We start from the raw sequence: 26,980 nt of genomic DNA on the forward strand, positions 1-26,980 counted from the left end.
CCGAGGGACCACCCCGAAGCGAACTGCAGAGCGTGTAGTAGGTTTAAACCTAAGACACTTAAGGACCGTTCGACAAAGCGTTGGGCCCACCACGCCAGGCAGGCAGCCATGGCAGCGGAGGGCGCCTTCAGCGATGGCAGCGACGCCGTACTTTCGGACGGCGAGGGCATTACGGCGTCGAAAGACTGCCGAGCGCAGGTCCCCGACCTCGGAAGGTTGCCCGGCAGGGTGGCTATGGGGAAGACCCCCGGCGACGCAAGCGCTACACCTACACACACTAAACACACTAAATCCAACCGAACCTCGACGACGTCGACTTCTCGGAAAGAGGCACGGACAGAACGGTCCGACTCGGTGTCCTCTGGGCGCTCTCGATCGAGATCGCCTCATGACGCAAGGCAATCATCCACTCTTGCCAAGAGTGCCTCGCTCCCTAGATTAACGGAAGTTCCGTCGTCAGAAGACGAAGACGACTTCCACCCCCAGGCCGCGCTCCAAGAGACCGAGAGCGCAGTTTACACCAGCGAGGCCCCACGCTCGAAACAAAATACCTCTCCAGACCCTCGGCGCCAGGCGTCGAAGGTCTCTGGGGCCTCTAAGGGGCAGGGAAAACATTTTTCCACGCACGGGGAGGGAGGGAAACAGCGGAAAGCTCAGCCTTCCACTCCTGTAAGACCATCCTTCCACCCCAAGCAGACAGATAAACATAAATCTACTGGGACAGCAACATCCAGCAAGGGTACCCTTGATAAGTCCTCTAAGTTGCCTACTAAACTCATACCCTGTTCCAAAGAATGGTCCAGTGAGGACATAGACAGGGTCATGTCAAGAATGTCTTCCTTAGCGGATTTTTGACAAAAACCCAGAGCATTTCCTTTCGTATGACCCTCAAGGGGCCATACCCTCAGGCTCCTCTGATCCTATCCCCCTAAGTAAAAAGGCCCGGGTCGAAAGACCTGACCCCTTCGAGGTGCAGCCTTACTCTACTCCATACTCTACTCCTCACCCCAGATACCAAGGACAACCTTTCCCTGAAGGGGACCAGGAGTTTTCAATTATGGAGGAACAAACAGGGTCAGAATACTATGCGGAGGATAAGGACCTGGAGGAGGTAGAAGATGAGGAAATTTACAGAGTAGATTCCCCGGTAGAGAGCGAAGCCCCAGTTACCGACTCGCCAGTTGATAACCAACCCCTCCTTAATGAAGTTCTCGCTCGCGCAGCAGAACATTTTCACATCGACACCCACGGTGTACAGGAGGAAAGGGACTTCGCAGAAGAGTTGGTGGGAGAGAGGAGGCCGGTCGCTCAGACCATCCCTATCCTTAAATCCATCCAACGTAGAATAGATCCATCCCTGGTGAATCCTAACCTCACCAGAGCCGTCAACCCCAGAGTCGAAAAACTTTTTCGGGCAGCCCAGTCTGACCCTCTTTATATAAGAGGTCATCTTAAACCAGACTCCCTAGTGGTCACCAACACTCGGAAGAGGGCTGGGACACCCTTATCGTCGTCAGAAGCTCCTCCCGACAAGGAGAGCAAAAGACTGTACGGGTTTGGCAGGAAGGTAGCCTCAACGTCCGCCTACCAAGCAAGGATTGCTAACTCCACCACCCTGTTGGCAAGTTACAACTGCCATCAATGGGAAGAGGTCGCGGCGCTCATAGCCTCTGCTCCTGAACCGTTAAAGGGCCAGTTGGCTCGGATCTCGGCAGAAGGGAGGGCCGTGTCTGGTTGCATTTTAAAAGCAACTTTCGACGCTGCAGACAACGCAGGAAGATTGATAGCAGAAGGTACTGTTATCAAGAGACATGCGTGGTTGCGGCAGTCGGGGTTCAAGACAGAAACACAGGCGTCATTAATAGACAAGCCGGTGGAACCCGATCTATTGTTTGGGAAAGCGGTCGAAGACGCACTTAAAAATGCCAAGGACGAGTACGAGACTCTCAAATCCCTTGGCCAGCTTACCAACAAACCCCCGAACCAGAGGGGGAACAGTAATTTTCGTCGCCCACGCGGCCAAAATTCACAAAGAGGCAACTATGCCCAAGGACAGGGTACACAATGGAACAACAACCAGCAGTCTACCCAAAGTTACAGTAAAGGTAACAAGAGAGGTCGTGGAAGAGGCAGAGGCAGCCCCAACAAGGGAGGTGGCACGCCTCCGCCAAAGCAGTGACGCTCAGTTCAGGGTCCCTTCTCACGCAACCCCAGTAGGGGGACGCATTTCCAACTTCACCCAGGCTTGGGAAGGGATCACCTCAGACAGATGGGTGCTGTCAACAGTGTCCGCAGGATACTGTATAGAATTACTGCAGCGTCCCCGGAACCACCCTCCACGACAAAGAATACACTCCTTAGAACATCAGAAGATCCTTCTAGAGGAGATCGCCATTCTGCTAGAAAAGGACGCGATAGAACTCGTCCCAGGACACCAGGTAAACCAGGGTATCTATTCAACTTACTTCCTTGTGCCAAAGAAAGATTTAACAATGCGCCCAGTATTGGACTTACGGCCTGCCAACAAGTATGTCAAGCCCCAAAAATTCCGTATGACCACGCTACAAGAGGTAATCCCCCTCCTAAAAAAGGGGGATTACATGGCAACCTTGGATATGAAAGATGCCTATTTTCATATTTCCATGCTCCCAGCGCACAGAAAGTACTTGCGCTTCAAGGTGGACAGTCGCCACTACCAATTCAAGGTACTGCCCTTCGGGATAGCTTCAGCACCAAGGGTATTCACCAAGGTACTGGCGGTGGCAGCTGCACACCTACGCAGGGAGGCAATCCCAGTGTACCCTTATCTGGACGACTGGCTCATAACGGGGGAAACCCCAAGAATTTGCAGGTCAAACATTCAGAGGACTATCGACCTCCTCCACGAATTAGGCTTCTCTATCAACGAGAAGAAGTCAAGTCTGGTGCCAAGCACCTCAAAACAGTTTCTAGGAGCAATCCTAGATACTCAGAAAGGGTTGACCTTCCCTTCGGAAGAGAGAATTCGGAATATACTACTGCAAATTCCACATTATCAGTCAGGTCAACAAATAACGGTACGCAAAGCAATGCGGTTACTGGGCATGATGGCGTCATGCATTTACCTGGTCCCCCACGCGCGTCTGCGCATGCGTCCCATGCAGGAATGGTTGGCGAAACAGTGGTCTCAGGCAAGTGGTCAGTGGGACGATCTAGTGGTCGTTTCGCCAACACTCGTACAGAGCTTACACTGGTGGACAAGAGAGAATCTCGCAAGGGGAAAACCCTTTTACGATCCCGAAGCACAAGCAGTGGTGACTACAGATGCATGCCTGACTGGGTGGGGAGCTCACCATCTCCACCACACAGCTCAGGATCTCTGGTCTCACTCAGTAGCCAAGAACCACATCAACCTGCTAGAGCTTCTGGCAGTATTCCGAGCGCTTCGGGCGTTCGAGCCCCATCTGCTAAACTTGTCGGTGCAGATCCAGACGGACAGCACGACAGCCATGTTCTATCTGAACAAACAAGGAGGGACTCGTTCGCCAAATCTGTCCAAGCTTGCCCAGAAAATCTGGATATGGGCACTCAGACGGAACATCTTCCTGTCATCACAACATGTTCCAGGGGAGCTCAATTCCCTAGCGGATGCCCTAAGCAGAGACTCCCTCCCAAAAGAACACGAATGGGTCCTTCACAGAGATATCGTACAAGATCTCTTCTCTCAGTGGGGTTTCCCCACTATAGACCTATTCGCCACAAGCGAAAACAAACAATGCCCAGGATTTGCATCCAGGTTCCCCCAGCCAGACTCCCAGGGGAACGCCCTGTGGATGAACTGGTCAGGGATGTTTGCGTACGCTTTTCCACCAACCCCTCTCATCAGAAAGGTGGTGTACAAGATGAACAAGGAATCGATGACGCTCATCCTAGTTGCTCCCATGTGGGCGAGACAACCATGGTTTCCACACCTACGCAGGATGGCGCTGTGCGAGCCCATCAAACTCCCAGCCTGGTACAACCTACTGTCCCAGCAACAAGGTCTAACAGTGCACCAGGAACCCAACTCAATGAACCTAGCAGCATGGCTCCTGAGGTCATAGAGTTTGGCCATCTCAATTTACCACAGAGGTGTATGGACATCCTAAAAGAATCCAGGAAACCAAACACAAGGCACTGTTACTTTGACAAGTGGAAAAGATTCGTTATTTGGTGCCAGAATAAACAAATCAACCCTGTTGATTGCACTCCTTCCAACGTGGTAACATACATGCTCCACCTGCTGGATGCAGGGTTGGTTTTTAACTCTCTGAAAGTACACCTGGCAGCCCTCTCGGCTTACACCACATCCCAGAACAAGGTAAAGTGGTGGAAAGTACCAGTAGTTAAAGCCTTTATGGAAGGAGTAAAGAGACTTCACCCTCCTATTTCGAACCCACCGCCAGGATGGGACCTCAATGTGGTGCTAACTAAGCTCATGGGGCCCCCTTTCGAACCCATGCATAAAAGTAGTCTCAAACACCTGACTTACAAAACTGCCTTCTTAGTAGCCATTACCTCCATAGGAAGGGTCAGTGAAATTCAGGCTCTGTCAGTGCAAGATCCTTTCTTTATTATCCACAAAGACAAACTGGTTTTACGCACACACCCTAGGTTCTCACCTAAAGTTATATCTAAATTCCATGTAAACCAGTCCATCGAGCTTCCGGCTTTCTTCCAGAACCCGCAAAGCTCGGCTGAGGTGAAACTACACACCCTTGATGTGCGTAGGGCGGTCCTCTACTATGTAAATAAGACCAGACCGCTAAGAAAAACAGATCAACTGTTTGTCTCCGTAGCTACAGGCAGAGAGGGGGATCGCGTCTCTAAAGGCGCGATCTCGAAGTGGATTATCAACTGTATACAGCTGTGTTACTCTCTTTCTGAAAGAACTCTGCCTTTTACGCCAAGGGCCCACTCTACTAGAGGCATTGGTGCCACTCTGGCTTTCATTGCAAATGTTCCCCTCGACACCATTTGCAAAGCAGCTACTTGGAGCTCCATTCACACTTTTACTCAGCATTACTGCATTGACACTCATTCCAAGACAGATACACAAGTGGGACAAGCGGTTCTAAGACACCTGTTTGCTCATGACCCTTCTCACATCCCACCTCCTTCTTCGGGTACTGCTCGCTAATCTATGCACAGCATGTGATCTAAGCAGATTCCACAAGCCTCAGAAGGGATACATTACTCACCGTAATCGTATTTCTGATGCTTGTATCTGCTTAGATTCACATGCGACCCACCCTTCCTCCCCTCCGAGTGAAGGCGCATGATTGCTTGTAGTCTTACCTTTCTGTCTATCTGCTTGGATTATCTGTACTCACGCTACTCCTCATGCTTCCTCATGTCAGAAAAAATACAATCTGAGGATCCCAGACGCGTGAGGGATCTTGGGTACAGTGGACGTCACACTAGGGATAGTATTACTGGCACGCCTGTGTCGACGCCCATTTTCGAGTTTCGAAAAACAAACTAATACTCCGCAGCTTCCACTAGATGTCGGCCTATGCACAGCATGTGAATCTAAGCAGATACAAGCATCAGAAATACGATTACGGTGAGTAATGTATCCCATATATATATATAGATATATGGGGTGTGAGTGTTTGGGAATACATACAAATTAAAGGGAATTGGGGGTTTAGGGGAGGAACCCCCAAAAATAATTTTCCCAAAATTTGATGGGTTTTTTCATTAAAGAAATCGCGGTAAAAAACATCCTGTGATTAAATGACATGGAACCCTCAAAGGTGAGTGCTTTTGAAGGATTACATTGTCTTTTAGTTTGCTGAAGGGAGAGCTCTTGAACCTAACTGATCTGGTTATTTGGTGCAACACATCCTCTAATCAGGACTTTGGTGACTTGGGTTTCGTCATAACATACATATTAGTTAACAGACTGTAATAAAGCCTGCACCTGGAGAAGGCAGCAGGTTACCCACCACTCTACCGCGCTTTCCTTCGAGCCTTACCCCATCGGCTTCATGCAGAGTTTGGAGTCGTAGACCTCTCACTTTCTGACTATTTATAAATAAAAGGTGCTTTTGTCTGTTCAATGGTGTTGCTCATTCCAGCTGGCAGAGCATTCCAGGGCTCATGTAGTTCTACTTTGGGAGCAAATGTCGTTAATGTATAGAGGGGAGAGGATCTTGCCATTGTGTAGTTTCATTCCCAAATATTTTCGCTCTGAATTACTGAGCATTCTGCGACCTCTGCAGTCCCGGTGTACCCTCAAACCTCGCCAGGCTAATTTAATGATAGAGAGAGGGGGCTCATGTGTTTTTAATCTTGCATCTACTTGTATATGCTCCCTAGACTTCATGTCACAAGGTTTGTAGTTGAAATATGTTCAACTATTTTGGTGTCAGCTACGAGGCAGCGGAAGTATGCAAAGCATTTCAAACACAGAAGAACATATCTAGCTAACTTTTACCTCCACCATATTAGTTTCTATGAATTGTAGTTTTGCCCTGTGTTTGTGTGTCTACATTGGATTCTGAAGTGGCATTTTGTGTTTGTGCAGAGTACCCGGAGACATTGATGAGGTCAACGCACTGAAACTGCAAGTGGATCAGTGGCGGATACCAGACAACCTAATGGATCCAACTGTGCCTGGTAAGGACAGCCCCCTTCTTCAATTTAACACTCAAAATAAACAGTTCCAGAAAAGACACGTCCTCCCAGTACTTTTCTGTGAAAACTGAAAAATCCATACAGGCAAGGCATAGTGTGCTAGCAGACAAAACGTGTGCTCCAGGAGCAAAAAGCCGGAGTGTCGAGCCCCTCTGCTTTTCAGACTAGGTCTTGGCTTGCTGAGGCACTGTGTTGCTTCTTACTTTTTCTACCCAGTACATGATTTCCACAGCAATGGGGACTGATAGTGTAGACCATTTGTGGGTTTCGGTATCAGGATGTAAATGTTAACTTTGACAAAGTGATTGTATTCACCACTTCTCCACTAGGGGGAGCCACCCCATTGTGGCTAGGGAGGTGTGCCGCTCTGCAATACCCTCCCTAGGGGCATGGGCAAGTGGGACCTCACAGGGAGTGACATACCCTCGCCCCTCCTTAGGGGACAAGGACTCTCGTTCCTATGAGTAACTCCTAAGTTGCCCAACATATCGATATACATGTGACTGCCTACTGAGAAGAAGAATGTAACATCTTTATATTTGGCTGCAGGCAATGCTGCAGTAAATCTATCAGAAAGAAACACTGTCTCCTTAAGATGAGAAGTATATTTAACTGAGACGAGGGGAGGAAGGAAGAGGAGCCGAGCCAAGCCGCGAAGCTGTGACTTCCAAATTGTCAAGGAACACCACAGAGACGCGCCGGAAAGCTTACAAGAGTGGCAATGGGGAAATCGCTGCCCATGCAGAAAGTAGTACCCAGGAGCTCATGGTGGCATGACCACGATCGCTTCATGGTGGACGAGATTCCTGCTGAACCATGACAAGACCATCACAGCTGGGAGCACGAGAAGCTCCTGTTCACCCGCGTCTGTAGACTGCTGCAGCATGAGGGGAATCGGAGAACGAAATGCTGCCAAAAAGCCAGACCAGGAGAACCAGCAACTGGGAAGAGTACCCAAGCACGTGCCGAGCCCTGCAACATTAGAAAGCACACTCTGTATAGGCACATTATAAATACCCAATCAATCAAACGTTCCCCTTTGCAGAGGAAGGTAACTGGGAGAGCAGGAAATACGTGAGGCTTCCGGGGCAAGAGCATATAAACAGTACAACAAGTCCCAGTCATAGAGACGAAATATGAGGAATGAGAGTGTACGGAATGAGAGTGTACATAAAGGCTGCAACTCGTCCCATTTATAAAGATGAGATACAAGAAATAAGATTATCTGATTGCCAATGTGAAAGACTAATAAAGCAAGTAACAAAAATACTGTGGGAAGAGTAAAGAGGGACTGAAGACAATTACCCTGCGAAGAAGGTCTTGTGAGCAAAGAGACGAAGACTGGTTAAAGCAAACCCCCAGCACTGCTTTTAATAATGGAAGAGAAGACTATCAAGAGAAGTAGACAATAGAAGAAAGAGTATAACAGACAGAACCCAGGAGTGGGGTATTCAAGAAGGGAATCAAGTCCCATGCAAAGTCGCGAAGCATACGTTGAGAGACTGTGAAAGAGTCCTAAGTGAAAACAAGAGTGTCTCAAAGCAAGCCGTACGAAGCATAAACTTGGAGAGCACCAAGCCCAGAACTGCTGTATAATGGCTACAAGAGCTCATGGAAGAGATATACAGAGTTTAGCAAAGAAGATGTTATAAAGCAACTCAAGTATAAGAGATATACATTTACATACAGAGACTGAGGAACTACGAGAAGGCCAGGGGAAGAAAGACCATCTCTTGTCTGAGTTTAAGTTGGTTAAACTAGTGGTAGGGTCGGGTATAGTTTTGTTTGGACTGAGGACATTTTTACTTTGGGACTTCGTTACGACAGACAAGCACCCTTCGTTTCTCTAGAAAGGTAGGGTGATCCCTTTAGCAGTAGTGAAAGTTAAGCATTTTTCATATTTCTTTTGAAAGAGTTAAAATGTCAGCAATGTATCCGACTCCTTCTTTCGACCCACCACATAACCCAACAAAGAACTGACATTTAAAATGACTCCCTTCCAAGTTGTCGTCATGAATGTAATCCAAATAATGTGGGCATCTGCAGACATTTTTGAGTAACTTCAATCTTTATTTTAAAAAAAATGTTCAACCAGCATTAGAACCCCTGATTAAAACAACCCTACCGGTAAACCAGAGCTTCAGATACACGTATTTCTTTCTCTGTATGTATTTTCGATGGGATTTGATCTGTGATATATATTGTATAGAACTGCTCACTGTGCACAAATACATTTTTGCCTACCAAGAGTGTCTTGCCGGGCATTGGATGGCAGTATTGAAGTCTAACGAGGCTCATTTGTGGAGGCAAAGCACCCCTTGTTTTATGACTTCACAGTTGCCTGACAACCGCTCACCCCCATGCCCATAATTAAAGGAAGAGGGGGAAGTGATGTCATGTTTATAAGATATTGACCGAACCAACGCTTTCTGGTGACGATTAAGCAATCGAGACTGAAATCATGGGCTAGTGGGTGAAATCTGAAAGTAAGCTCCTATTTGCCACATTTCTCTTGGTGCCCCATCTCCAGTCCTTGCAACTCGGACACCAAGACCCATGACCAGGTATCACCCTGTTTCAGAAAGTATTGATGCTGCATTTTCTGATGTGAAAAGCTAAAGTAGGCATGCAGCATTTCAGTAGGATTACAATGGAGCGCACAGAGCTAGGATTTTTTTAGGACAGTCTCTGCAGTTTCACCCAGCCTCTCAGATGTCGAAGGTCGATAAAATGAGTACCCCTCTTAACTAAATTTCTTTTATTCTTATTAACACTTACTCCTATGTCAAAAAGCATCACAAAATGTTGGTTTTGTCCTTTTATTTTTACCGCGGGGCACCGCACATGGCCATAACCCCGCCCCCCTGAGCTCCGCCTCGCGCATCGCCCTTCATTCCTTTTCACTGCATAGTCGGGGATGGACGCACTAGCATCACTGCCTCCTGCTCCTGCAGTGTGTGTAAACAAACATCCATTATTAGTCTCTATAAACCATGTCGGGAAAAACCCAGAGGAAGCGGGTGCACATTTGCGGCTAAATTCAGTACCGAAAGAGTTGAAGGATCATCTTTGAGAGTCCTGTTGGTGAGGTATATTCCTTAAGCTTCCCGCGCTTAGGGTCATGGTGGTACCAGCTCTGTTGAGGGGGCAAAGAAGGCGGTCACGCACCTGAGGCCTTCGAGTACCATCTCTACAGAGGTTCCTCCATTAGAGGATCAGCCTCCTGTTGCCGCTTCACTGGATGAGGGCCATCCGAGCATTCCATGACCGGGTGCTGAATATGATGGCCTTGCTTGATATTCCAGTGCCCTCAGGAGGGGGTGCTTTCTGGAGCCTTTACCCTATCACTGTAGGAGCGCACCGGCCTGTTCCTCCAGAAGGACGTCTTGGTTGAGGCCTGCAAGATATGCTAGAAACCTCAAACTGGGCTGCATCTCAACAAGAGGGTTGATGCTAGATCAAGCTTCACACCTTGGAAGATCTAGCCTTGTCGGCTTGTCCGCTCCCATCGTCAACGGTTGTGGCAGCAGCTACTCTTCAGTCCAAGCCGGCCTCGACATCCTCCACTGCAGCGGCCCAAATCCTCTTCAAGAAGAAAGGTTGTTTGCCGACAACCAGCGCTTTGACCATGAACAAAAACGTTTGTGTAGTTTATCTATACAATAAAATTTGTTGGCGTCTCCAAAAAAGTGTGCTCTGATTCTCCATACTGAAAAATTGAAAGATATTCTGATTTCTAATAACGGCACTAGAATCGCCTCAAGAGTGGTGAACGATTGCTCATTAAATTAAATTAATGCAGGGAGACTCTACAGCTACAATCGTCAGGGAAACCAACTGAGGAAACAAGTTGCCTTGAGGGCGACCACTGGTCGAAACACGTATCGGCACTGCAAGACCGCATCATTATAAAAGAAATCTGAGCACACTTTTTTTTGGAGACTCCAAGAAATTTTATTATATAGATAAACTATACAAACTTGATTGTTCATGGTCAAAGCACTGGTTGTCGGCAAACAACCTTTCTGTAATTGTTCATTTGAGAGGTTTGGGCTGCCTCTTTTTGCTGGTACTGCTGGTGACCCCTATTTATTAGTTCGAGAACTGCGCACCTATGCTAGGTTACAACCAACCCTTACCTTATTCCTCTTCGAGGAAACACTTCTTGGGAGCAAGGGGAGGGTTACTACTCTCGTCTGTTCACAGTGCCCAAACTCAACCAGGCTGGACTGCGCACTATCCTCGGTCTTTCCCAGTTCAATCTTTCTCTTCCCCAAGAGAAATTCAAGATGATCAGGCCTTGCCAAATAAAGTAATCTCTTCAGAAGGACGACTGGCTAAGCGTAGTAGACCTCCAGGACGCATACATGCACATTCTGATTTGGAGTCTGCATCCGAAATATCTGTGGTTCTCCCTGGGAGAGGAACACTTCCAGTTCTGTGTGCTCCCTTTTGATCTCAGCTCGGCACTGCGTGCCTTTGCGAAAATGATTTCGGTCATCGCAGCTTTCCTCAGACTGCATGGGATTCATGTATATCCAGATTTGGACGATTGGCTCCTGCGCAGTCCTTGCCCACAGACGGCCTTGACCAATTTTCCATCTCTCTTTCAGCTCCTTTTCCATTTTGGGCTGTCGGTGAACTGGCAGAAATTGTCTGACGCTCTCTCAAGACCTGATTTTCCTTGGTTTCTGTTGGAATATGGTCAGTACCAAGGTGTTCCTAACGGCAGACAGGATTGCAGACCTGTCAACCATGTGTCCGCTCTTCCTCCAGTCCTCGCATGTGACGGTCTGGTGGTTCCAGAGACTTCTGGGTCTCATGGCCTCTTGCATGCTAGCTCTACCTCTTGCACGGCTGAAAATGAGGAATATCCAGCTAGCTCTTCGGAGCGCTGGTCTCGGGCAACGGACCCTGATTCCAAGATAATTCCAGTTGCATCCTGCATGACAGCGGATCTACAGTGTTGGTCTTTGACCAACAACCTTTCAGTGGGGGCCTCCTTCCAGGATCCCTGCCCACAAGTGACGGTGACTACGGACTCCTCCCTTCTGGGGTTGGGAGCGATGCTATGTCACCTAGAGGTATTCGACCTATGGACACCTCAGGACAGGCTGTTCCATATCAATTATCTGGAACTCCTGGCTGTGTTCCTGACACTCAAAGCTTTTCAACCGTCCATCAGGACAATTCTGTGGCAATGTTTTACATCCATAAGCAGGGTGGCACCAGGTCACCTCTCCTTGTAGATATAGGCAAACAAATTTGGGACTGGGCCATCCAGCAGAAGGTCTTGCTCCAGGCTGTGCACATCCCAAGTCACAGCAATGTAACTGCAGACTCACTGAGCCGTCAGACGGCAGCCAGTTACGAGTGGGAAATTAACAGCAATGTCCTCTCCTACATTTTTCGCAAGTGGGGCACTCCAGAAGTGGCCCTCTTTGTGACTTCTACCAACAGGAAACGTCCTCTTTATGCATCCAGGGACGGCCTCAGAGTGTCCTCCCTGGGAGACGCCCTCGAGATCCCGTGGCACAACATGAAGGCTTATGCTTTTCCTCCATTGCCTCTGATTCATCGGTCACTCTGCAAGCTCAGGAGCACATCGAACTGCACTATCCTGTTCATAGCTCCTTGTGGTCAGCCAGATTCTGGTTTTCGGAACTTCAGCATCTGTCGATTCTTCCTCCGATCAGATTGCTGCTGATTTCCCAACCTTCTTCACCAGAGTGATCGCCAGCTGTGGCACCCCTGCCCACAATCGTTCAGCTTGGAGGCCTGGTGCCTGAATTCAGATCTTTAGCGCAGTTTAATCTGTCCGACGACAATATGCGCATTATCCAGGCAGCTAGAAAACCACCTGCGAGGGCTCAATATAGGAGCAAATAGATGCGATTTTGCCACTGGTGCTTAGCTAAACAACTTCATCCCTGGCCCGCTACGGTTGACACTGTTCAATCTTTTGTGTCTGACCTTGCAGATTCAGGCATTCATGTTCTGTCTTGCAGAGCTTACTTATCGGCCATTGCGGCCTACCTGTCCACGGACAGCTGTTCTTTTTCATTGACTAATCCGGTCATTAAAAGACATTTTGTGGGTCTTCTTCATCTCTTCCTGTCGGTGTGCACCCCTTATCCCAAATGGAATTTGAATGTGGTCCTCACCGTGTTATGCCATAAGCCATTTGAACCCATGCCCACCACTGATCTTAAATACCTTTCTCGGAAGGTTGCCTTTCTGATCGCAGTAACATCGGCGAGGCGAGTTAGTGAGCTCTAAACTCTTTCTGTGTAACATTACTTTCCACAAGGATAAGGTTATGCTTCACACTCATCCTTCCTTCCTTCCTGCCTAAGGCGGTTACCGATTTTCATTTGAACCAATCGCTCTCCTTACCTGTTTTTTTTTCCTAACCCTGGGCAAGGTTACCCACGCAGGGCTCGCGCTCACCGCATTGTGCATTTTTCCTTCCAGGTGAGTGCCGAGGCCCATAGACCCTTCCAGGCCTCCAATTATTTTAATTTGCCCACTCCTTGCATCCCTCAGACCCGTAAACCACCCCCGTTTCCTGCCTCCCCCATCCGCCTTTCCTTCTGTGTATCCCGTTCCTCCCGCCTCCCATCCCCCCCTCCGGCACCTGATTGGTGCGGAAAAAACAGCTGAGCCTCCTGGCCACGCAGGGCTCGCGCTCACCGCATTGTGCATTTTTCCTTCCAGGTGAGTGCCGAGGCCCATAGATCCTTCCAGGCCTCCAATTATTTTAATTTGCCCACTCCTTGCATCCCTCAGGCCCGTAAACCACCCCGTTTCCTGCCTCCCCCATCCGCCTTTCCTTCCGTGTATCCCGCTCCTCCTGTCTCCCACCCCGGCCTCTGGCACCTGATTGGTGCTCCATCTGGGACATAACTAACCCTCCCAGGGCAGCCCTCTGCCTGGCAGCCCCTGCGGCTAAGGGACCCAAGGCAAAGGGCGGCTCCTACATTGGTGGCTCCAAGATGTGCCGGCAGGTGTCAGCAGGAGAAGCAAAGAAGCCAGCAGCCTACAGACACCAACACAACTGTAAGTGTGGCATGGGTGGGGTGTAGAGCAATTACTCTACTCCAGAAAGCCCTAGCCACTCTACCTTACCTCTCCATAGCGTAGACCGCCATAGAATTACAACATGGATACTTAGAGACTTGTGACCACCAGCCTAAATCCATTCTTGGCCGGACTGTAAATACTGCACTGCATTACGCATTAACATACCAGCCAATGTTAACTAGGGCCACACCTATGGAGAACAGTCAAGATAAACCTGCGTCACCTTTACAGTGTACTAATGTTATCATGTACCACACTTAAATGGAGTTCTTAACTTTAGACTGCGTCGCATCAAGATAGTAATGTGTATGTTAGCATGTACCACACTTAGATGAAATACTTAACCTTAGCTTGCACCGCTTCTGGATAGAAATGTGAATGTTAGCATGTACAACACTTAGATGAAATTCTTAACCTTAGCTTGCGTCGCATCTATATAAAAATGTGAATGTTAACATGTACCACATCTAGATGGAATTCTTTAGCCTGCGTTGCATCTAGACAGAAATGCGTATGTTGGCATGTACCACACTTAGATGAAATTCTTAACCTTAGCTTGCGTCGCATCTAGATAGAAATGTGAATGTTAACATGTACCACATCTAGATGGAATTCTTAACTTTAGCCTGTGTCGCATTTGGATGGAGGTATGAATATTAGCATGTACCACACTTAGATGGAATTATTAACCTTAGCTTGCGTTACATCCAGACAGGATCTCGAATGATAGCATGTGCCACACCTAACCTTAGCCGGCGTCGCTTCTAGATAGAAATGTGAATGTTAGAAAACTTAAATGAAACTGTGAATGATGACTAGTGCAACACCTCAATAGAATCGTGATCACTAGCCTGCCTCACATGTAGACAGAATATTGAAAATTAACAAGCACCACACTCTGATGGAATAGTGAATGGTTGCAAGCGTCGCACCTAGACACAATTGCAAGGACAGCGATGCCAATTAACCATTCCACTAACAATTTCACCCCTCTGCATACACCTCTCAAACTCTGACCAAACACTCCCACAAGCCAAAAACGCAGCAATCCGCACAAACTTCACTACACTGCAACAACAAAACAAACCGCACATAGACCTGCACAACAGCACACGACGACTACTGACCGTAAAACACCCCAGGCCCAGCCAACGGACCCACCGGGCTGAGGCTGCCAACAGCACATCACTGCTATCTTGCACTTTTCCAGCTCACTCCCACTAACACACACCCCCCCCCCTCCCTCTTTCAGAGCCGCCAGAGTGCCAGGGGACCACTTCGGTGGTGATAGTGCGTGGTACAAATATCCTTTAACATTAACCCTGCATCAGATGCAGAGAGAGTTTTACACAACTTGGACATCAGGCGAGCCTTGTAGTTTTACCTCGATAGAACAAGTGAACTCAGAAGCTCCTCACAACTCTTTCACATTCAGAGACCCGAAAGGGAAACCGACTTCCAAAGGAACTATCTCCCGATTGATTGCCTCATGTATTTCAGAAGCATATAGCATTCAAGGCCTTCAACCTCCGAAAGGCATCCATGCTCATATTGTACGTGGCAAAGCGGCTGCTGTTGCCTTCCAAAAGTATGTCCCTTGGGAGTCCACCGCCAAGGCGGCCACATGGGCTTCCCCATCAGCTTTTTGTAAGCATTACTGCTTAGACTTGAGATTCAGGGCTGATGCCCAATTTGGCCAGGTCATTCTTAAGAACATATTCCAGTAAATGGGTTTTCAATCCACCCGTACTACCTGTGATGTGTGCTTGGGAATCTCCAACAAGTATGGAGGAAAGGGGGCGAGACGGAGGAGTATAACAAAGTTACTCACTGTAGTGACTACCTTACTCCTAGTCCATAGTCTCCTTTCCTCCATACGCCCGCCCGCCGTCCCCTCTAAAAAGTATTATTGCTTAAATGGTCTCCGACCTGTCGATAGAAAAGGACGAAGGGTGATGCACGGGGTGGAGTTGAGGAGGGGGTGGGGGTTATGGCCATGTGCGGTGCCCCACGTGAAAATAAAAGAACAAAAACAACATTTTTTGATGCTTTTTTTACAAAAGTGATCCGGTCCTGTTTTGAAGGACGGAATGTCCCACAAGTATGGAGGAAAGGAGACTATGGACTAGGAGCAAGGTAATCACTACGGTGAGTAACTTTGTTAGTACTTGACACAGGTGCTTCAAAGGGGGCAGCAAGATCACTGGGAGCTGCGTGTAAATGCAGTTTACAGTGGCCGTGGTTTTTGTCATGGAACAGCCAGGCCATTCCATCAGCCTTGTCGTTACATAGCCTTTCCTTCTTAACGGTTGAAGTTTTGACAAATGTAAATAGTGCTCATCAGCAAATCGAACATTCTGCTGTTCTGGGAAGAAATGTACTTAATTTTATTTTATTTGCAATGGGAAGAGCACCTTCACTTTTTTTTTTCTCTTCACCCTGCCGCTTCCTGTGTGAGTTCTACAATAACTCCCCAAATAGGAAGAGATGGAAGTGCACCAGGAACGCACGAAGGTCCCGCCAGGGAAATTCGGTAAAAGAATTCATACTGAATTGAAAGATCATTGACGTTTAAGAGGAGGGTGTATGAGGCACATTTGAGCCATTTAACAGGGTCTGTGTACTACAGAGTTGTGTGTTACTACAACATGAATCCAACCCAAAGAATTATTACAAGATACATTCAGAACTTCTTCTTTCCCGAGTAGCTATGGGGAAGGTCTATTCTGTCTGCATAACATGTGGTACCAGTTTGTTAAATGCTCTGGAATCTTGCTGGTGTCTTATGTAAGTGCTGAAGTGTGATATTACTACATGCATGCCATGATGTACTCCACTGTAATTAATATTAATAGTTGGGTGTAATGTCCTGTTTATGCACCTATTTCATAATGCCATTAAATCTCACTGGGGCACACCCACTGCAACTATATTAAGAATGTCTTGCATGTTTGCTTCATTAGATCAGACCCATTTTATATAGTTCAACAGGACATTGAATTGCTCCGCATGCTGCACAAGGCATTCTTCAAACCCTCCTTCGCTGTTGTTGGAACACTGTGCTGGGCTCAATCTTTTTCATCAATGCCTTGATTCTCCCCATGGGCGGAATCAGTGTTTGGGGATTGAGGATCATATGGAATTATTCGAATATCAGTCATTCACTGATTAATATGACCTGACCAAAGCATGATGTCAGGCTTTATTGTGAGATTAAGTCAGATTCCTCTCTGTTGATCTCCCTGTAGTTGGTGACATCTTTAGATTTCATCTCAGTGCTGCCACTTTGGAAAAAGTGTTTGATCTTGTGCAACGTGTGGCATTGCTGTAAAATGTTTTCTGTGTTGACTCTTCCAACCAGACCAATGGCAGAAAAAAAAATCAGTCGGCATAAGCACAGAGGCACATTGTGGAAACTTGCAATTTCTTTTTAAAAACGATTGATGTATGTGCTTCTGTGTATATTTCTGGGGCATGTGAATATGTTTAGACCTGCATGCTTTGCATATTTCACCTAGTGGTTGGTCCGGCGTTTCACACGTTGTTTATATGAAAAGTAAAAGTAGGCATCAACTAGGACGTCCGCGTCACTTTATTCCTCTTCTACCTATGCAAGTTCCCCCAATGTGCCTCTGTGCTTATGCTCTCTGATGGGTTGGTTCTGCTTTGTGGGGCTTGGAACCTCTCTACCTGTAACATCTTCCTTCTCAAGCTATGCGCTCATCTACCTCCAACTCTGAGGATCAGACGCTTCTCAAAGCAGAGAGTGGGGGTAGATCTCTCTCCTCGGCTGCGGCCTCCCTCAAACTTGAGCAGAACCACCTCTGGTTCCGGAAGCAACTCAAGACCTTCCTTTTCGCTTAAGCTTTCTCTTTCTCTCCCCTGCTGATGTTCCTTGACTGCTCCACACACTGGTCGCCTGGCTACCCTCTGAACTCAGGCCCAGGCTCCTGCTTGTCCAGTTGCACTTGCACTGCTCCGGGCTCCCCCAGTGCTTAGGGTCTGTACCTGTAGCCCTCTTTCTCAGCACTTCTGAACCACCTGCTGGCAGCACTTATTATGTACCTGCGCTTCTCCCATCGCCCCTCCACTCTCTCCCCTGGCATTTCTCCCATTCCTCTTCCCCACACTTGCACGATCTGAATGACACAAGGCCTAGTAAAATCGTTGTTTTGTCCTCCCCTTGTGCCCCCTCCTTGTCTTTTCGCACCTTGAAACACTTATATATATAGGCGCGTTCTAAATGCCATACCGTATCATATGAAGTTCCCCAGTGCACACATTTTTATTTATTGGATATTTGTAAGTCGCCTATACAACACATGGTGTTTCAAGGCGCCACAAGACAAAAAAGGGGGGGACAAGGGAGAAAGAGAACAATAACGGTCGTACTATGCCTTATGACATTCGGATTGTGCAGGTGCAGGAACAAGAAGTGCGAGGGGGTGGGGAGGGTGCCAGTCTCCACAAAATGTGGCGTGCTAGGGTGCGACAGGAAGTGCGGGGTAAAGAGGAGAGAGTGCAAGTGAAAAGGGGGTGGAGGAAGGATGGATACTATGCGCACAGTCTTCAGTGCAAAATGTGACTTCACTGCCCAAGCACTGCAGCACCCAAAAGGCAACATTCCTCTTTATAATTCACGGTCCCCCATCAGTGCAGTGCAGACCGCACGTTAGGACCACCATGCCCACAGCATCCCCTGCACGGCACCTATCCCAACAGAAAAGTCCACAATGCCTCCCTCATTGCACCACTCCTTTATGCCCCCATCACGACAGCTCAACAACCAGTGTCCCCAGACATACAGTGCCCAAAGAGCACTTTGTCCCCTGCACCGTTCCCGGACACATATGACCGCAGTTCAGTAAGCAGCACAGTGTCCCCAACCGTGCAGTGCACAACTTATCCCGGAAACTAGTTCCTATTTTTTCCACCTGGCCAGTGCCAGGGGGTCAGGGGCGCCAATCATTATTTTTTTGACTCTGTGCTCAGGCGCCTGAGCAGGGAGTTAATCACTGGAATAGGGCACTCGTGCTACTGCATGAGCGCACTATTCTAATGAAACCCACCTCGCTCCAGCGTCAGAGTAGCGGGGTAATCATCTCAATAGGGTGCTGATGCAAAAGCATCAGCACCCTGTTATGAAATGCGCCCCACCGCCGCGGGCACATTGAATAACAAGGCGCCTGTTGGGTCTTCTCCCACTACGCCAGCTCGGGGGAGCCCTTGAAAGACTCCACCTAGCTGGCGTGGCAGGGGGTTAATGACACCCCGGGGCGGTCAACCCGTCCCGCCCTGCCCTAAGGCTGGCCTTGCACATGGCCTCCATTAATTGTTTGATTTATATTGTCTCTGCCTTGTCTACACAACTCGTTCCAGAGCAATGCCGATGGGCATTTAAGCATTTCAATAAGCTTAATGACGTGCTGGGTCGCAACATGCAGAAAATACTCATGATATACTAATCTCAGTCCACACACTCCCGCGTCTGTTTTAGCCCTGTGACATTGATTGTACCATGCAATTAGTTAAGTTGCCAGCAGCCGGAGAGTGGCTTGCGCTGAGCACTTGTCAGTGGAGTGCTTGCTGGCCTCCAGTGAGCGTCTCCAGTCGTCGGACTGCAGTGGCCTCTCGCCAGCTCGGGACTGGCCTGTAAGAGAGCTGGCAGCCAGGATTCACTTCCTGGAATGGAAACGTTGGCAGCACCTGTGATGCGCCACATGCTGAGGGTGCGACCGAGATCCATGGAAAACATTCCAGCTATAATTAGCCCTCGCCCGGCACCTCACTTTATATCTCTATTTATGGGAGCTCCTCACGTTGATGCTTCTTCATTTAGCAGTCTTGGGAGTTGATACCCCCACGCCTCCCTTTGCTCCACTCTAACACGGAGTCAGTCCCAGCTGTTGAATCAAACAAATAGTGAATGTGCTTCCAGGGCGCATAGGGGCAAGATAGCCGGGGGGTCTGTCATGAGAACGGGCACTGGGCTTTAAAATGTTTCCGAGCTGCACTCACCCCCACTTGTGCTATCAAGCCCAGTAGTGGACGCAGGATTTTAAAAAGGGGTCCTGCAATATGTTAAGATTGGCCATTGGCGACTGGTGATTTGTTTGCAATGAGGGGGGCATACATATTTCCCAGTAAATGAGTGCGTGTGATGGAGTGGGGATTGTTCGCCCCGGGGACATTTTAGAAAATGTTGAAATGGTGCATTTTCACGTCCCTTCTGGTGAAAGATGTGGTTAAAAATCCATTCATTCAACAATTGGTTGAGTTGGGTGAGAGGAAAAAATCCAATAGGTGACCGTTTAGAAACTGTCCGCAGGAGATGTTTCCAGTATGTTTTCCGGATGATGGTGCCCACAATATATGGCAGCATTTTCCCTAGAAGACCCAGTACTGCCAATAGAAGAAGACATTCGCATTGGCTTTGCCCAATAATGACAGTTCTGTAACGTCATGAACAGACTTGTGATGGCTTTGCCCCAAAATGCCAGAATTTGCCCTGAGTGCAGACTTTTGATGGCTTAACCCCCACATGCTAGTAGTTGCCCCTCGAAGTCCTTGCACGTAATGGCTTTTGCCCAACATGCTGGAATTGGCCCATGTAAGGACGACACACTTGTGATGGCTTTGCCACACCATGCCAGTATTTGGCAAGCCACTGCTTAATTAACAGAGGCCGTACCTTGTCTGCTTGGTAGAAGTTTTTTTTTTTTAACCAAATATTGGCACAGGCTGGCTTCAACACTTAACAAATCGTGATCACTGATCCAATGGCCTCCAAGCGCAACGTTTTATTTCTTGCTTCTCAACTCACCCACATTTGGAGGGTACCACCTGCCTTCCACACTGATGGCAAGCCCTATACCTATCCATAGATTTCAATGGGCTGTCACCTGCCAAAAACATCCGATTTTACCCGCCTTGCAGCCTTAATAGGTTGAGTGGTATCTCCATTCGTTGTGGGTTTTGAAAGTACAATTAGGGAGCCCGGAACAGTTTTAAGCTGGCTTTACTTTCCTTTGGCCCATTTCTAGTCTTCTGTTTAGGAAGGGAAACTTACAAAATTCAATCATATTTCTTTGCTCAACATATTGGTATATATTAGGGTGTTTTATTTTGCAGTATGTTCACTTTTCGATTCCTATCCATGAGGAAGACTATTATTCTAGCCTGTGGAAGCAAAATATGAACACACATCTCTATAATAATTAGAGCTGAAAAGATATGTGCTCAAGTGCCTACATTGCAGACTGGCCTCAGATCATTCATTTCGGGGACCTTTAATCATGGTTAACGTTCTATATATACATTTGTTTTACTAGTGGACATCCATATATTGCACACCAGTCATTTGTCTCTTGGCACACCCATGGAAACTTGTAATGGAGCATCGTATAATATTCGAGTGCATTAGACTAATGTTACTCCTGTGATGTCATTTTCTATTATGTCACTTGTAGTGATGTCAATGAATATGCAAAGAAGGTGGCTTGTACATCTTAGTGTACATGGCAATCAAAAAAGTAGTCGACCCTGGTTTTTAGTTGTACACTTAATAGCACAGTAAAAACCGGCATGTAGCATGTTGATGCAATTTCAAAAGGGTCATGTCCATAAAAACACATCCTGAACATTGGGCTAAAGAGCTTCAACACACTTTAAGAAAAATGGTTTACTTAAAGTAAAAGGTTGTTTTGTTGGAATAGCTAGCCGTTTGATCGAGAAACTGGGCGCTCTGTGGGCCTTTGCCGTTAAGCTGTTAATGATGCCAGCCCATCCCATCTCTGATTACCAAAGCATTCAAGCCACCCTGCCTGTCCTTGGCCAATGACGCAGTGCTGAAAATAGACGCAGTAAGGCTTCCAGCCCAGCCCCTACTGCGCATTTAGCACCACCCCATTTTCAGAGTGTTGAAGCTTCCCTGTGAACTTGACACCCTCACCTGTCTCCCTGCATCGCAACAACACCCAGGAAATTCGGCGGGTGTAGGAAGTGATGACCGTCTTAACTTAGAATTCGATCTCCCCTCCTCCTCCCTTTTGCTCAGCCCATGAGGACATACGTGAGAACACAGCGAGGATCAACTAGGAGATGGGGGGGGGGGGGGGGGAATTTGGCTGTGTTTTTGTTTTCTTTTTTAGCTTTTCTTATGTATTAATACCCTGCAAAAATATAATAATTTAAAAAACAGAGCTAAAAAAAAATCACATCCTGGGGGATATCTACAGGGTGTTGGGCGAGGGCTTGGGGTTAAGATTGTAGTCGTTTACCACACCCACCAAATGTCCTGTGTTTTGTTGCAATGAGTCGGAAGAGCTTAACTCTGTCTTAACTAAAGTTTTTTTCTATATATAAATTCATGTATTGTCATGAAATGGCAAACTCCCTTGTCACATGCCAGATATTAATTCATATTGCCATATTTATTTTATATATTACAACAAGTGCCACGTAGTGTCATTGAATGCCAGCTAGTCGCATGACGTGTTTATTCTAGATGAAAGCAGCATGAATAGCAAGCAAGTCGATGCGGAGGGATGGATCTGCTGGCAATGGGATGGGCGGGGAGGGCAGAGGGGGGGGCAGGGGGAGAGTCATGGTGTCCCACCTGCACTGTGGCTCTGTGGTAGCCCTACCTGCTTTTCCAAGGTTCTGCACTGCCCTGGCCTTTCAGAGGTACTCGCTGATTGAAAAACATGCTTTTCCCCCCAGAGACCAGTGAGCCTCTCCTGCTCGTGGTCTAGTGCCAAGGTTGGAGACGTTCGTCTCTGGTGACCTAGCATCCAATCCAGACTCGTCCACTTGACCATATTGTGAAATCTTTGGCAAAAACCTTTACCTCCATGTATTGGAGTGTCCTAGTCTCCCAAAATTGGGATCACTTGAAATGAGCTAAAGGCCAGCATAAGAATATAAACCAAATAAACCTTAGTGACAAACATGCCGGATGTTTCATGCATGGCCTTTTAAGTATGCAAATGGAATCTGAGCATAGCCCATATTCTGCACAGTGCATTCACATTAAACCAATATAAAATGAGCAGTGCTTCTTCGGTCAGTGAGCCAAGACACACATTACTTTGTGATGTGCAGTAGGAAAATGTCATTATTATTTTTCTTTGTGGAGCAACACCCTGGTGAGGCTTTTTTAAATAGTGTACTAGTGTACTAAATTACTTTTAGGATCTGGCAATTTGTAATGGTTAGGCACAGTGAGATAAGTGAGTTGACCAGAATCCTATACTTTGATTAGGCAGTGCAGTGCCAATTAGGGTATTTAACCACATAATATCCAAGCTCTAGTTGTACAGCAAGTTACAATTATTTGTGGATGTTTAATTTGAAGAACCAAAATAATAGTTCTCTTTAGAAAAGCTCCCCTAACAAGCTATGTGACTCTTAACCTTCTTTTAGTGTATTTTCCCTATCTTAAAGGGAACACTACAGTGCAAGTGACATGAGCCTGAACACAAACTACTCTGGAGTTTTCATGAGTCCCCTATGGGCCGGACCGCCACTGGCTAAACTCTGCTCTTGCACAAAGTAGTAGGTTGACTGATTTCTCACGGGCTTCTTGGGATGAGCCTGCTCTTACCCTCTTTCCTTTTCTTGTAGCCTCCCTTCTGAAGCTGTGGTACCGGGAGTTGGAGGAGCCGCTGATCCCACAGCAGTTCTACAAGCAGTGCATCAGCAACTATGAGAACCCAGATGCTGCCGTGTCTGTCGTCCATTTACTGCCAGAGCTGAACCGGCTGGTGCTGTGTTACCTCATTCACTTCCTGCAGGTCAGTCCCATGTTTGAAAGAGCAGCTGTAATGTATTTTGTGAAGACTTCATTTTTCATTTGAACAGGTGGAGATTTTTTTTTTACTAAGGTTTAAATGGGAGTAGGTTTGGTGAATAATTGTTGAAAAAAAGAAGGTACGGTGTGTGCTCACTTCCTTCAAGTAAAGGGGGCTGTATTTCGAAGAGCAACTTTAGAAACGACAGAAAATGTGAATTGTCCCGGTTCAACGAATAGCCACAGGTGTGTTATGTAGATGCATCTGAACTCTTCATGCATTCTCTTAGCATGTCTCCCTGTCAGCATACGTCCAGGTATACTGAGATAAGGGACTATGTGTTCACTGACCTAATCACCTCCCGGATGTGCTGTTGCCATTTTTAATGTCCCTGATCTCATCACAACCTTTATTAAGAAATCCAAATTAGAAACGGTTCTTCCAAGTGGCCTATATACAGACGTTTCTACACATGTGGAATAACTTCCCTTTAACAAATGTCACTAGTATTGGCCCTGTATTTCTGCCAATCGTTGAAGTCTGGAAACGTCCTTGTTTTACCCCGGTTTCAATTTAAAAATTGTCGCTGTTTTTCTTTCTTCAGTTTCTCCAGTGTATTTCTTTATTTTTAGTGCATGTAGTAACGCATACAATATGCCGTCTTCTTTCACAGGCAGATTTGATAACATTACTCTTTTAGTTGACCAACTTCATTGGCTTCCCTTATGGGCTGGAATTTTATTCAAACTTACGTGTTTGTCCCATAAGGCGGTCCATGGCCCGGACTAACTGTTGGGGGTGTGGAGTTGTTTTTCGACTAGTGGTTCCCTGGATTTACCGGTCACCCTCACTGAATTGGTCTTTGTCTTCTTTGGAATGCTCCCTCTTTTGCAATATGCCTGAACAGTAACCTGTTAAGTTATATATCTAAAGACCTGGTTCTGGGCCTTGACAGGCGGATGGAGATCTCGGGGTGTCCTATGTGTAATTATGTGGTTTTACAGTGCTCCCAGGCAGTTCAGTGACTTGTACGCACCTTATAGTAATGAATATGTGCATGTCTTTTACAGCTGTTTTCTAGATCTGCTGTGGCCAGCTCTCAGTGACTATACTTGCACCCAATGATGCAGTTTGCACGGCATGACTGGGAAATCTGTATCTGGTGGCTTTCTGTTCATCCTGCTTTGGAATTTCAACAAGTTCTCTCCTCTATCTAAGAGCATGGTGGGGGTCCGCCTTAAAGCTTACCGGGGACTCCAGAAAGTAAACCTGGATAATAGGGAGTCTCTACCAGGCACAGGACCATGATTTGCAAAGACTATTGGTACTAGTGTGAAAATCGCTATCTCTATGGCAAGTTTTTGGTTGCATGTTCTTGGGGGGGTCATTCGTCAATGTGCAGGTACATCTCCGGTGAAAGATCATTAGTAGAAATACCGAAAATCCAACTCGGAACAGCAACCCTTTGCTGCATCGACAGTCGGTTACAGATCCACATGCTGTGGATAATCCTACCATAGAGTGGTTGATCTGAAACTTGTAAATAAATATGAAAATGTAAGTACCATCTTCAAAGAAGTGTCTGTGATGGTTCCGCAATGTGACTTCAAGCAGTGCCCCTTGCTCTCCTACAGGTTGGCCCAATATTCAGATCTTTTCCCCCCCTTCATGTCCTTCTCAAAACACACAAGGTTCCAAGAATCCATCTGAGACTGTATGGTATGCATTGTAGGACTGCATAAGCATCAGAAGAATAATTCCAGGACAGCATTCAGGAAGGTGTCCTGTCACTCTTCAGTAATTGACAAGTGACTTGCCATTTGCTTATATGTATCCAGAGCATGACATCAACATCCTGTGCATTTGTCTTCCTCCAAAACACAATCGACAATGCAGGGTTAGCTCTGCGTGTTTTCCTAAAACCCCTGCAGCAGAACGATGGAGCATTTAGAAAGAAGAGTGCCCCAAGAATGCCCAGAAATAAATGCAGTCAAACTTCTATAGTATTTGGGAAAGACTGTGAAGTGTACCACAAGCGCAGTGTGAAGGCACAAGCCAACTTTCCTAGAAACGCTTGTCCTTGCTTTTCATCATGTCATTATTTGTATCTGCTCTTTCAGCACCATCAGGCCCAGAATAGGTCAAACAAACTCCAAAAATACCCTGCCCAGCCTAGAGGAGCACAGCACAGCATAGCATAAGGCCTCTTACAGCGAACCCTGAGCTTTCCTGCTGGACCTCTCCGCCAGGATTCTCCCCCCCCCCCAACCCCCCTCCCCCTCTCCGACAGGATGTTCAGACCTGGTTGGTTATTTGCCACTGTTTTCTTTGCATGCTTTGCTGCTTTCTCCGGTACGGAATCCAAGCTAGGGAGTTTAACTCTACCGCTGTCTGCCAGACCTCACTGTCTCAAAGTTCGGTGTTGGCAGTTACCAAGGGATTTTCAGTTTCTGATGCCTTGGCATAGGCCGACTTCTGTATCTGGGTCTAGGTATCTCACGTCTGACATCACGTCTCCCAGATGGCACAATAATCACTCTAAGTCGCAGAGACCAGTCAAGTGTTTGTATTTTCATTTTTGGGGCCTAGGTCTGTCCCTCTAATCTGGTTGGAAGGGACTTCCTAGCTGTCGCTACTCTTTCCAGTGATCTAATGAGAATTGGCATAGTGTCTTGCAGTTACTGTTGTGGTTGAGGTCTTTCTGTCATGCTCACTCCAATCACTTCCTTTCTCCATATACACTCAGTCCTTCCTCCTCCCACTTTTACTCTCTCCATTCTCTTGGCCCTCCAAAGTCTCAGAGTCTAGTTCTCGCCTCCACTCTTTGTATTTACTGCTCCCTCCTTGGCCCTACTGCAACCACTCCTGCCTCCCCACCAATACTACTCACTCCTCCCGACTACTACTACTCCCTCTACTACTAACCTCATCCATACTACTACTCATCCCACCTATACTCCACTCCTACTACTCCCCTTATCCACACTACTCCTCCCACCTAACCACTAACACTCCTCCCTCCAATTAATCAAACACACAGCCTTTCATCCACGAACATCATCCTCTTCACTATCACTCTTTCATCCTACTAATCAGTCGGCACCCAAACACGCACACTCAGACTGCAGAACCACTTTCACTCCTAAACCAATGCCCCACCTGCTCCATGAATATCCTCCACAATCCGCTGCTCCCTCATTCCTCCTGCGGGTCCCTTGGTCGTCCTCCACCTCTGATCGCACCCGAAAAATCCTCACTTAAGGTTTCCTGTCCACTGGTTAAATCCCCCTCCCTCTTTGAGGATTCGATAGCTTTCCTTGGCTAATTTGGCCTTTTGTCCCCCACCATGGGTTTGTATGTGCAATGAAAAGCTACGAGAAGGGTGTTAAGCCCTGCCCACTTTCTCCACGCAAGATTGCAGTGTATGGTTGATTGTAGCTCGGGAC

The 26,980-nt window shown here is 47.3% G+C and overlaps 1 protein-coding gene across 2 annotated transcripts in view; it reads left to right on the top strand.

The window, feature by feature from the left end:
- LOC138581140 (rho GTPase-activating protein 39-like) overlaps nucleotides 1–26,980 on the top strand; it is a 650,156-nt gene that overhangs the window by 608,626 nt on the left and 14,550 nt on the right. For both annotated transcript variants that reach the window (XM_069652244.1, XM_069652245.1), the window contains 2 exons: nucleotides 6,551–6,642; nucleotides 23,368–23,537. In XM_069652244.1, coding sequence (XP_069508345.1) covers nucleotides 6,551–6,642; nucleotides 23,368–23,537 — 262 coding nt within the window. The remainder of the gene's footprint in view (nucleotides 1–6,550; nucleotides 6,643–23,367; nucleotides 23,538–26,980) is intronic.

Source organism: Ambystoma mexicanum, chromosome 3p (genome assembly GCF_040938575.1).
Source record: "Ambystoma mexicanum isolate Mex_15411 chromosome 3p, UKY_AmexF1_1, whole genome shotgun sequence".
Taxonomy (NCBI): Eukaryota; Metazoa; Chordata; class Amphibia; order Caudata; family Ambystomatidae; genus Ambystoma; species Ambystoma mexicanum.